At 40.5% G+C, this 13798-nt stretch overlaps 1 protein-coding gene across 1 annotated transcript in view; it reads left to right on the forward strand.

Moving 5' to 3' along the window:
- The first annotated feature begins 829 nt into the window (after positions 1-829).
- The window catches only part of prkd1 (protein kinase D1), an 80403-nt gene continuing 67434 nt past the window's right edge, over positions 830-13798 (forward strand). The window contains exon 1 of the mRNA XM_066673414.1: positions 830-1251. Coding sequence (XP_066529511.1) covers positions 1087-1251 — 165 coding nt within the window. The 5' untranslated portion in view covers positions 830-1086. The remainder of the gene's footprint in view (positions 1252-13798) is intronic.

A 13798-nucleotide genomic window follows, 5' to 3' on the forward strand; every position in this document is an offset into this window, starting at 1 on the left:
GTGTGTGTGTTGCATTGGTAGGAATGGATCAGACACAGCAGTATTGCTGAAGTTTTTATACATGTTGCGCACTCACTGTCCACTCCGTTAGACACACAAAATTTGCAGGTCCACCTTGTAGATGTAAAATCAGAGACAGTAGCTCACCTGTTGCTGTCAAAGGATACTGTTGACTGGATATTTTTGTTTGGTGGACAATTTGCAGTTGAGTGGTGATACTGAGGTTAGCAACACTGCTGTTTTTTTTTTTTTGTGGTGGTCCTGTGGCTGTCCTGACCATGGAAATACAAGATGAAAGGGGGGTATTGATGTATCAGAAGTGACAAAAATGTGCACATATGTGTGGTATGTAGTGCTGATGACTAGATTGGCCAGGCATTGGTTGCCAACATGGCACTGTGTTGGTTATAACATGTAAATACGATCTATGGTCATAACATTAACTTGTAAGAAAACGACATCCCTTGAATGGTTTCTGGAACCTTAAAAAGTGTCCATGCGCCTGTCAATACATTTCTAAAGGCATCCTGTATATTTGGTTAGCTGGGGAAAAAGAAGTTTTGGAATGTTTTTGTTGGAAACAAAGTTGGCCCCACACCAAGAGATGGTGCTTTAAATGTAGGCTACTTGTTTGAAATGAAATATTACTGTGGTTCATTTGACATACTCTTGTTAAGAACTGTGCTGACACAATGTATTTTATTTCTGATAAACACATTTAAATGGAGTAGAATGAAAGCCAGCACTTTGCCCAGTGTGAATGTGAGCGTTAGTCTGCTCTCTGTGTGAGAACCGGAACAAGCAGGAGGCGGTGACTATCAGAGCCCAACATTAAACATATCTGACGTCTATGGCTCCATCATCATCGCTCCTCAATGACCAAAAAAACTCTTTGCGTTTCCACCGCCGCTAAATGCAGCGCGTTTTATAAGCTATATTTACCCGCTGTCCTTTTTTTAATCTCTGAGGACATCTCTTGGCTGTTTTTCGGGGGTGCCGGCCGAAGTTTTGTGTTGTTGGTGTGAGAAAGCGGTGCGTGTTTTCGTCCGAGTTCGAGCTTAGCGACCGCTCTCCGGCTGCGACCCGATGAGCGCTCCACCGCTGATCCGGGCTCCAAGCCCCGTGCCCGGCTCCCAGGGCGTCTCCTTCCACATCCAGATCGGCCTCAGCCGTGAGCCTGTGTTGCTCGACTCCGGAGACTTCAGCCTCGCGCAGGTGCGGGAGATGGCGTGCTCCATCGTGGACCAGAAGGTAACCACATACCTTTCTCTCAGCGCCTCGAGTCCGGTCTCCCTTACCCAGAAAATGAGCGGAAAGTCAGTTGGAGCACGAGTTTACTCACGAAAGCTACTTCGGAGACCGGGTATGACCGGACCCTATGGTAATACAGAAACGAATGAGCGTCTAACAGCGGCGTGCTGGTTTTCACCCACTGTATATACTTTATCAGACTAATGAATTCACTTCTAATGGCGGTTACTGTTTTGGGGGCGCTGCCAAAGTGCTGAGAACTTTTTAGCTCGTCGTGACACCGGTTAGCAAGTAAACCACCATTCAAAAACGGTTACTCCACAGACGGTGACGGTTTTTTTTAGTGTTTTCACCTTTATTCCTTTCAGTTTAACGTTGCAAGACAAGATGGAGATTGATATTTCCCTTTACATGTCCCATGTACATTCAAGCACATCTTATTCAGTTTACACATTTTATTAAGTCGAAAATTCAGCTAAGCATCAGCTGAGAGAAACTATCCCAGATACCTCACCTGTAACGGTCACTTACCGTGGGACCTATATTTTCAGACCGCTTTTTTTTTTGTCTTCATAGCTCAGAGAGTCTCAGGGACAGTGAGGTTATGGGTTAGTTTAAGAAGCAAAGAGAAAGTGCGTATATATTTGAACGTTTCACGTTGGACACAAATTAGTCCATCATTCAGCATCCATAGTCAGTGGTGACGAAGCGTTGTGACGTGCACACACTTGCTGTTCTAGAGAGAGACTGGCCTACAGTTACTGACACACACACACACACACACACACACTAAAGCGTTCCTCTATGACTCAATAAGCCAGTGTTTCTCCCATTGATTAAATGCCTGAAGTTTATTTAGAAACTCTGAGTCATAAGACCTGGCTAGTCAGTAATGGTACTGTACATTTTTCATTCCCTGAAGACTGACAGAAGCTCAGAAAAGTATTCTGCACAACCACTAAGCAGGAAAACAGTTCACCATCCTTTTATTTCTCCACCTGTTACATTAAAAATTTAAAGCTGTAGACCTTTTGAATACTCACTACAGCCCATTATATAGTGTCATCATTAAATGCTGCACATGAAAACGCTTGTGGGCACATCCTAGTCCAAAATTTCTTCTGAAATCAGGGGTATTAATAGGTAGTCAGCATATTTCTTGTTACAGTAGCTGCTTTATACACATAGACATAAGGGAGGTTATGTTCAGGTGATGGTGTCTTGATCGCAAACAACACTGTAACTCATTTCAAAAGACCTGAATGTGCTCCAGGGAAGCACTGTGGCGTAGCAGGTAGTATCACAGTCACACAGCTCCAGGGACCTGGAGGTTGTGGGTTCAAGTCCTGCTCCGGGTGACTGTCTGTGAGGAGTTTGGTCTGTTCTCCCTGTGTCCACGTGGGTTTCCTTCAGGCGCTCTGTTTTCCTTCCACAGTCCAAAAACACACATTGGCAGGTGGATTGGCGACTCAAAAGTGTCCATAGGTGTGAATGTGTGAGTGTGTGACACCCTGTGAGGGACTGGCGCTCCAGGGTGTGTTCCTGCCTTGTGCCCAGTGATGCCGGGTGGGCTCTGGACTCACTGTGACCCTGAATTGGATGAGGGTTGCAGACAATGCATGTGCTCCATCAATAGAAAATCTAGTTTGACAAAGCTGGGAGAGTTTTGTACCCAACTAGCCAAAGCTTATGTGCAGTTGCTCCAGGGCATTTGATTGAATTTAATGTGAATTTAATTTCTCAGGAGTTTATATAAACTCATTCACTGTACACTTTAAAGTAGCTGGGTTCTTGTGTAGCTGCATATGGCCATTTCCAACTTCATTATGGCAGACCTTCACTGTTACAGTGTCTTCTAATAAGCCTTCTTAATGGTTTATGTTGTTTCACAAACACTAAAAGTATTGTTAACACACTTAATAGACAAAATAGCAAACCTGCAGGACTCATGAACCCTCATGCTAGACATTTCCATTAGGTTGAAAAGGTTCTTCAGAATTTTCCACTCATCTTATATTTAACTAAGTCTCTATGAAACCTCAGTGTTTCATGCACCACATTAATCATAAAACATATTTGAAGTGTAATGTGTTAACATGATTTATGACTTCTGATACAACTGATGTTCACAATTTGAATGAAATACACTTTTTATAAAATTCAGGGAATGTTTCCTCACCATTTGCTAGCTCCCCATTTTGTTTGGACACTGGAAACTGGTCCAGTGTTTGTTTGCAGCCCTGGCTCAGTAAGTGGTCCTGGTTCGAATTGGCTCGGAAGTGCTCTCTGTCTCCTTTGCCCGCTTAGGCACGGCCAAGAAACAGCATCTAAATGTTGTAAAGCTTGAAAAGACATGAGGATGTTGTCTTATCCCTGCTGCATATAAAGGTAACATTTACATTTTTGCTGTTACATTTACTGTACTTAGGGAGGAACTGACTCCAAATTCAGGAGGGTGCTAACTTAGCCTGAAAATAAACGCGTACAGAATGTGCTACAGAAATAAACAGCTTGAGTTCCAAATGATTTTCTGTGGTAATTCAAACTATGAATGAAAATTTACAAGTTAAAACCTCAACCATGAACAAGCTACAGTCAGGTTCTAACTCAAACTCATCGTTCCATCTTAAAAGAAGCAGAACTTCTGAAGGAACACAAATGATGGTAGAATGTGTTTTGCTGTGATAACAGTAGTTCTCTAGAATTTTCTACATTGCCTTTAACTTAAATGAGATTACATGAATTAGCATAGTTCAATTTTTAATTTGTTGTTCAGTCCTCTGTCTTTACAGACCATAAACTTTGAAAGCTCATGAGTATTAACATGACCTCCATGTCAGAGCTGGTATTATTTGGGTAGTGTATCATTGTCAGCATTGCAGTGACCTTGTTGTGGTGGTGGCATGTTAGTTTGTTTTGCACTGTGGATCAGACACATCAGCAATAAACTGAACAAAAAGTCATCTGCCTCAGTGCCACCACATGTGATTTCAGACTAGTGTTAACAATGCCTTTCATACAGTATCTGATGTCATTTACACCAATTACAGATGGCAACAGTGTAGAAATGTGTCTATATTTACTTGAAGTGTTCTGAGTTCACCTATGCTGTTTGCGGGTTATTGATATTTTATCATTTCCCCACATGAAATGAGGCTCTTAGGGCATATACAACCCCTGGCAAAAATGATGGAATCACCAGTCTCCGAGGATGTTCCTTCAGTTGTTTAATTTTGTAGAAAAAAAAATAGATCACAGATATGACAAAAAACTAAAGGCATTTCAAATGGCAACTTTCTGGCTTTAAGAAACACTAAAATAAATCAAGAAAAATAATTGTGGCAGCCAGTAACAGTTACAGGGGTTAGACAATGAAACTGAAACACCTGTCATTTTAGTGTGGGAGGTTTCATGGCTAAATTGGAGCAGCCTGGCGGCCAATCTTCAGTAATTGCACATCACACCAGTAAGACCATGTGCATCCAATGGTTCAAACATTGTGTCCTGAAGGCGGTGCCGTGTATCAGGACGACAATGCACCAATACACACAGCAAGACTGGTGAAAGATTGGTTTGATGAACATGAAAGTGAAGTTGAACATCTCCCATGGCCTGCACAGTCACCAGATCTAAACATTATTGAGCCACTTTGGGGTGTTTTGGAGGAGCGAATCAGGAAACGTTTTCCTCCACCAGCATCACGTAGTGACCTGGCCACTATCCTGCAAGAAGAATGGTGTAAAATCCCTCTGACCACTGTGCAGGACTTGTATATATCATTCCCAAGACGAATTGACGCTGTACCTGCTGCAAAAGGAGGCCCTACACCATACTAATAAATTACTGTGGTCTAAAACCAGGTGTTTCAGTTTCATTGTCCAACCCTGCAAATTTTCATTACAAACACTAACACCTGCATCAGATTAAAGCTGCTCGTTAGTATGCAGGTAAAATGGAGTGATCACACCTTGGAGAGCTGTTGCAACAAGTGGACTGACACGAATCATGGCTCCAACACCAGAGATGTCAACTGAAACAAAGGAGAGGATTATCAAACTCCTTAAAGAGTCACGCAGTGTTGCACAAGATGTTGGTTGTTCACAGTCAGCTGTGTCTAAAACCTGGACCAAGTACAAACAACATGAAAAGGTTAAAGGCAAGCATACTGGTAGACCAAGGAAGACATCAAAGTGTCAAGACAGAAAACTTAAAGCAAAATGCCTTGAAAACAGAAAATGTACAACAAAACAAATGGGAGGAAACTGGAGTCAACGTCTGTGACCAAACTGTAAGAAACCGCCTAAAGGAAATTGGAATTTACAAACAGAAAAGCTAAAAGAAAGCGTTCACTAACACCTAAACAACAACAAAAAAAAACATGGTTACAATGGGCTAAGGAAAGGCAGTCGTGGACTGTGGATGACTGGATGAAAGTCATATTCAGTGATGAATCTCGAATCTTTCTTGGGCAAGGTGATGATGCTGGAACTTTTGTTTGGTGCCGTTCCCATGAGATTTATACAGACCACTGTCTGAAGAAAGCATGCAAATTTCCACAGTCATTGATGATATGGGGCTGCATGTCAGGTAAAGGCACTGGGGAGATGGCTGTCATTACATCTTCAATAAATGCACAGGTTTACATTGACATTTTGGACACTTTTCTTATCCCATCTATCAAAAGGATGTTTGGGGATGAAGAAATCACTTTTTCAAGATGATAATGCATCTTGCCATAGAGCAAAATCTGTGAAAACATTCCTTGAAATAAGACACATAAGGTCGATGTCATGGCCTGCAAACAGTCCGGATCTCAATCCAATTGAAAATCTGTGGTGGAAGTTTAAGAAAATGGTCCATGACAAGGCTCCAACCTGCAAAGCTGATCTGGCAACAGCAATCAAAGAAAGCTGGAACCAGATTGATGAAGAGTACTGTTTGTCACTCATTAAGTCAATGCCTCAGAGACTGCAAGCAGTTATAAAAGTACTAGTGATGTGTTGGAGTGTTATTTTGTTTGTCATGATTCCATAATTTTTTCCTCAGAACTGAGTGATTCCATAATTTATTCCCTGTGCTTGTTCTACAATCTAACTGTTACTGGCTACCACAGTTATTTTTCTTGATTTATTTTAATGTTTCTTAAAGCCAGAAAGTTGCCATTTGAAATGCCTTTAGTTTTTTGTCATGTCTGTGATCTGCTTTTTTTCCACAAAATGAAACACCTGAAGGAACTTCCTCAGAGACTGGTGATTCCATAATTTTTGCCAGGGGTTGTATGTTGGCACTGAAATCATTCCCTCTTCGCTAGCTCTCCTGTGACATGTGCTTGTTTGTTATTGTTGTGTTTTACTATGGTTTTACAAAAGTTTACAGTCTACTTTTAGAAGTGTAGGTGTTAGATTGTAGCACAGTATTTTGATACACATAATCATCTAAAGCTGAACAAGGAACACCTTTTTTTTTTGAAAGGCGCGAGGCTGTCAGCTTGTGTTTTGGAAAAATAGAAGGATGTGTTTAATATATTGAAAGAAAGAGGAGTTGGGGTAAGAACAACAGATTTAACCTTAACTCCTTTAACACCTTGTAGACGCTTTCTCAGATTTCCGGGGTCTTGGGAGTATAAGAGCTCAGAGCTCTTATCACTTTAAATAGTCAGATGTGAGATGTTGATATGTGTGCATGAAAACGACGCTGACAGTGCTGTACAGACAGACTCTGAAAATGGTGTTTCATTGTTTTGTGTGTGTGCACGTGTGTGTGTGTGTGCACGCATTAATTGTTTTTCCTGTCTGCTTTATCAAGTATTTACCAAACTGTAAAGGCTTTGTTTAAATGTTTACTTTCTAATGTGAGATCATAAACGCTGGTTTCTGTCTTTTCACTGAGGACCATGTTGTTGGGTTGAGCTGATTTGATTTTTTAAAGCTTTGAGATGTAGGCAAAGTTATTCACAGTTGTGGTGTTAAGAACTAGGGGCTACAGAATGCATACAAGTGCACAGACATTCAGTGATATACACAGCTTCTGAAATGTCAGTTTGAAATAGGGCACTCTGGAGAAGCTGTACATGGGTTTAAGTTCACCATGGAACACATTTGAAAACTTTGGGCTGAGCTGGAGTGGTGTTTGTGAGCTAATCATTCTAGCTCATTACCAAACCAGAGTAATTTTTATGCTGTGGAATGCCAACGAATCCCACCATACATGATCCAACATTGACCTTTTTAGCAATGAGGGACAAAGTCCCTAAATATACCTTTAATTTCAGATGGAAAACTTCTGTCAACAAGCTTTTGTTCTGTAGTATATATGCAGCTCTACTGTGCCAGAGAGGTAGAGACAGTGCCAAATGACCTTCAGCACTATTCTGCTTTTAATGCAGCCAGAGCCGAACCTCAGTCAGCTACAGACCTATGAGCTGTTACTTCTGTACGGCATAAAGCAAGACTTGAGTAGGCGGCTAGGTGAAGTGCGTCAGAAGATTTACAATGTCTCTTAAGTTTTCAAGCTACAGTGAACTCAAGTGCTGTGGAAACCTCCACTGAACCTGAACAAGCCGAGAGACCTGGCGCGTGCATCGTTTTAGAGCAGGATGCCGGACAGAGGGACCATGGGGAGGTCAAGTGGCGGGATGAGTGCAAAGACAGCTTTATGGAGTTATTTAAATGTTATATAAATGTATGGATGGTAAAGGTCAGCTTCACAGGATGGGAGCCCTTGCATTGTGCATGTATGAACAAGAAAAAGTGAGAATAGACCTATTTCGTTTGGACATATTTGGTCTTAACATAACTAATTTTACCTACGTGACTTAATAACCATGGCTATTTCTACTGTTGGAGTAGGAATACTGTTCCATACAATATACAACAAAATGTGGCTTATGGAACATTTACAGCACATTGATATTATTTTATCCAATATTCCATCTCTGCAAATACACAGTATTTTCAAGCATTTTACTTGAACCCTTTGGGTTCTATGACTATACCTGTGGCTCAAATTCAGCATTTATTACTGTGTTTATTAATATCTTTGTGATCATACAGTGCAGAAATACAGTTCAAACATTTCCTGAATTTCCTTCCCAGAGTTGTGAGGTTACAAATAGGGGTTGCGTTACATGAGATATACATAATCTGCCTCTCACTATGTGAGGATTTTGGGTCTGTCAATATTGGCTATAAAACTGTCAAAATGATTCAACCTCCATTGCAAATGAGGTTTATTAGCCAGGCTGAAATAAATATCCAGCTGTTGGCAATAAACCAATCAAACAAGAAAAATAAATAGCTCAGTACCACTAACAGCTTTAACAAGTGGTTTCTTTAAACTCAAAACAAAATGCCACTTTTAATGATTACTGCAGTCTCATAATTATTCAACCCACTGAACAGAATTCCTTATAAGTGGAAGAAGAAGAAGAAAAAAGTTTTGCCTCAAGCAAAACTAATCAAGGCCTTCATTAGTTACATCAGGTTTGCTTGAGATAGAACACTTCAAATACCTGGACTGGCTATAAATATGTCTGTTTGATGCATAGTTTGCACGTTCAAGCATAAAGGAACACTGGGTACACTACCTAGACATGGCAGAAATGGTTAGAAATAGGTAGCTATAAGTAACTACCACCATGTTCCTGAGAGGCAGGTGGAGAAAAATGACAGGTGAGTGCAATATCCTGCAGCCAGGTTTGGTTGCAGCAGGCACTGAGGTTTCAGTTTGTACAGTAAATTGCATTCTAAATGCTGAATGTCTCTATGACCATGACATACACTTCTGCTGACTCGAAATCACAAGAGAGGTTGGTTCAAATATGTTGAAAACTATCTAAAGAACATAAATTGTGGAATTCTGTTTGGTGGAACATTGATACAAATGGTGCTGGTTCAATGGTGCTCTGGGTCTGCCTTGCCACTGGCACTTGAAACCTGCAGAGTAGATAGCAAGAATGATTCAATCAAGTATTAGAAAATCCCAAGTCATCTGTGAAGAAGCTGAAGCTTGTGTGTCATTTGACCTCCCAACACCACAGTGATCCTAAGCATATCTCAAAGTCTGCCAAGGCTTGGTTTCAGAAGAAATCCTGGAACATACTGGAGCGGCTGTCACAACCACATGACTTGAACCCCATAGAAAATCTTTGGTGGAATGTAAAGAAGGTGGTTGGAGTACATAAACCTACGAATTTTCCGTAGCTGGAGGCCATTGCCCATGAGGAATGGGCTAAGATTCCTCAGGAATACTGTCAGAAGCAGGTGTCTGACTTTTGCACCACATTTGCAGCAGGTCATATCAGAAATAGGGTGCTATACAAAGTACACACACACTTTGTATAATCTCCATAAAAAGACATTGGCCAGTAGAACAGTATGCTCTGGAGCAGTTGTATGAGTTTAAAGTCCAAATATCACTGCCAAATATCAGCTAAAGGGTATAAAGCACCTTTGCTGAGACTATAGCTCCCCTGCTTCACAGCCCAATTATTCAGTAGGACTTCATACTCCTCCTGGGGTTATCCAATCCTGGCATGACCTTAGGCTCATATGTTGGTGCTCTAAAATTTTCAGTTCTATAGGCAATGCTTTTCTAAAGAGATTGTACAACTATGTGTTTATAGCTGATATATTTATTAGAGTGGTGTGTTTAAGGTATCAGTGCAATTAGGACAAACCTTTCATGTCTGAGGTTTTAGCACTTCATGCTTTGGCACATTTTCTACTTTATAACTTGGAAATGATCTTTGATGAAGTACACCAACCAATAAATTTGAAATATCTTCCTGTCGGTTGACCAGCTGATACATAATTTGAGATGATCTGTGGTGGCGGTGCCCCGAAATGAAAGCTTTCTCAAGCATCTTCTTTCTCACATTGACAAAAGTCCTTAGTGCTACCAAGGGGCTGCCTAATAGACTGCGAATCCATTAGTGCCTGGGATTATCAGGTTTAATTAAAGTGATGGCGCCTTTGTTTCAAGTTTGCACCTTTTTGCATTACCACTCGTGCAAGTGTTCTTATTAATCAGTGGGGCTGCTACGCTCTTCATGCTAAGCGCTAACCACTCCCATTGCTCAGTCCATACACACGGCTGGCGGATGAGCAGAGAGCTTCATGGGCCCTGTGGCTTAGTTGCACTCCTTCTACGAGTCTTTTCATGTTACAAATGATGTCATTTTTTTGTTCAAAGACCAAGCTTTAATGACAAAGGTTTTTTGGCTATGACAGAGCCTCTTTCAGTCCCATAAAAGAGTGATATTCTACCATTACCCCATTGTGTGCAGTTTAAATGGGCTACATTTCCTACAACGTGTTACCCTCCTCTTTCAAAGATGTACATATTAGAGCAAATTATATATTCATGTTGTCAGAGATATTAGATGTGGATTAGCGATATTAGTTTACATGGTCATCTTTCCAACATGGGTCTTTCTGAGAGAGTTGGAGAGTAGTCCCTCTAGTTGCTTGGCAACTGATTATGATTGCCTGTGTAGTACTCATCTGAGTGCCATTATGGTGACGAGAGCCATGTGCGGTGGGGTCACACACACACAAACACAGAAGATGGCGACTGTACAGAAGCCATTGTGGAGCAGCTGTTGTAGAGAGCATTCAAAGAGCAACCTTTATTAGCATGAGAGACATGATAGTGTGTGTATATGTGTTTTGTTAGTGTATTTTGTGTGTGCACATCCATGCATGTGCTCATTCATCTTGGAGGGTCACGGCCATTTTACTCCACTGATTATACAACTGAGCGAGAAATACTCAAACACTAATTCATTTACAACACTGTGCTCCAACCATATGTTTCAAGACATAGGATTTCTACATCAACACTTGATGAATTCAGTTAGCAACAATCAGAACTACCCATTGTGAACAGTTATGAACACAGTAATACAGAAATAGTAATTCAACTGGTTCTATTAAAGTGTATAATTAGCAAGTGAACTGTTGAATGTAACATGTAGGAAGGGAGTTGAGTAAGTTTTCAGAATCGATATAATCTACTAAACCTGCAGGTAATTTAATAATGGTTCTTAGAAGTGACACTTTCTGAGGGTATACAAAGAAAACCTCAGCTTGTTTTGATCGCTAGTAATGTTGCAATCACTAAGAAACTAAAATAAGTATGTTGACTAAAATTGAGCATTACGCTGTGCCTCAATGTGGATGTACAAATGTAACATTTATTTCTATAATATTTTAGCTTTCACCCAACTGTATGCAAACTATAAAATGAAAGGGGTCTCTTGAAAAAATTGTTAGCAACATTTTTTTAGTTAATGGTTCCTTACTGATATTGCTCACATTTTTAAATATATTTTTTTTATTTAATAACTTAAATAAAATAATAGGTATATTCAAAATAATAATAATAATAATAATGAATGATAACTAGATGAAATACATCAAGTATATGATTAATCACAAATAAATATGAGTGGACCTTTAGCAATGTAACTATTAAACAATACATTCATTCATTGTCTGTAGCCGCTTATCTAGTTCAGGGTCGCTTCGGGTCCGGAACCTACCTGGAATCACTGGGCGCAAGGCAGGAACACACCCTGGAGGGGACGCCAGTCCCTCACAGAGTGACATTAAACAATATAGTAATACAGAAATAAGTGGTTCTGCACTCCCTTTGTTCCTCTCTGGTCAGAGGGGGACAATCTGAGCCAAATCATTTTTAAAACATGTTCAGCAAGTCAAATCTTGTCTCCTCTGTTGTTGCCGCCTTTACTTCACCCTAGCCCTGCCCTCTCGTTATTGTTCCCTCCTGTGATCCTGCCCCCTCGTTATCCTTCTCAGGTGTTCCTTGTGTGTGGTCATGTGTGTCGATGTGTGCTTTTGTGTCTGAGTGTTCACGGCTGTTCCTTTTTGTTCCTGTTCAAGTTCTGTTCTAGTTTGTGCTTCTGTGATCTGCCTGTGTTTATTTTAATTTTTATTATTAAAATCCTTCCTTACGTGTACGTCCGCCTCATCTTCCTTCCATGACACAATGATTGGTTCGAAATACAGGAAAAATCAAAGCATTGGGCAGATGCCAATGATCTTTACAAAGGCAATTGTCTGCCAATACCGATATAATTCAGATATCTCCATGCACCACTGATATTTCATTCAGGGTGTTCAAAAGCTATTTGCAAGATCTAACACATGTATAAATGTTAAGCGTGATTACATAGAAAAGTATAATAAATTTCATGTGTTTTATTTCATATCTATTCGGAGAACTTATTGAATGCCCCTCATAATTTAATTTAATTATAATCAAATTATAATTACAATATGGCTAGATTTTTGTAGATTCTTGTTTCAGTTTTTTCCCCTAATAGCAGCAGTAACAGGTTCTTCTCAGAGTTATTGGATGGTCCTGCCTCGCTCAAAGAGAAAGCTGTTCTAGAGCCCAATTCTCTGACTATATACAGACCTGTCCATATTCATGATATGACATCAGTTCACATGCTTAATATATGTGCCAATGACTACAATTGCTTGGACATTTTGTGTTCTTTAAAGTGATAACCACTACCTAAAGATACAGGTCGGCATTTTTACTGGTCGGCTATATCTGGCGCATCAGCGTAACCTATCACAAGATGGCCAAAAATGGAGTGTGTGCTATTTTTTTTGTGGCCAGTATGATGCAGTGAGGTGGAATATTTGAAGTGCTGTTGCTCATCAAAGACAGCGGCTCTCTGCTTCCATTCAGATGTGCTCTGACAAGGTCTCATCTTCTTAGAGAGTAGCAGGGAGGGTCAACAAAAATAATTTTTAATTACATTCTGTAATAAAGTAAACACGTGGCTGAAATGGCTAAAAATACATGACAGCTCCTCTCAGTGTTAATGCGCTTTGTTGAGATGTTACCACATTTCCATGGCTGTTTAAGCAGGGCCTGCAAAACACAATTATCTCTTTGCGAGAAACAAAAAGCGGAGGACTCTCAGGCCCAGATGTCAAGCTTTCATTTCACAAACTCTTCTGTATGAAAACAGATTGTCCAATCACATAAATAAGGAAAAACAAGAATATTGTGTCTGTTGAAGTGGATTTGACAAAAAAATCAGTCAAAGATGAGCAAAGCAGCAACATTTATTCACTAATTCATTCATTTATTCATCATTTATAACTGCTTCAATCCTGATTAGTGTAGCTGTGTTTCAGGAGCTTACCCGGAATCATTGGCACGAGGCAGGACACACCCTGGACTAGCTGCCAGTCCCTCACAGGGCATCAGACACTCACCCACTCTCTACCAACTCTACAGTTTTTTTGGACTGTAGGAGAAAATCAGAGCGCTCAGAAAAAAACCCACACAAGCAAAGGGAGAACACACCAAGCGCCTCACAGACGGTGACCCGAGGTGAGGCTCGAAGCCAGGACCCTAAGATCCTGATGCTGTGTGGCAGCAACACTTCCTGTGAGCCCCCCAGCAGCCTCGTGCACTTTGTATATTTAAAGATATACCACGCATCTTCGCACGTCTTTTTTTCTGTTAGGCTGAAGCAAATTCATCCAACTTCTTGTCATTC

This window comes from Hoplias malabaricus, chromosome 1, assembly GCF_029633855.1.
Source record: "Hoplias malabaricus isolate fHopMal1 chromosome 1, fHopMal1.hap1, whole genome shotgun sequence".
NCBI lineage: Eukaryota > Metazoa > Chordata > Actinopteri > Characiformes > Erythrinidae > Hoplias > Hoplias malabaricus.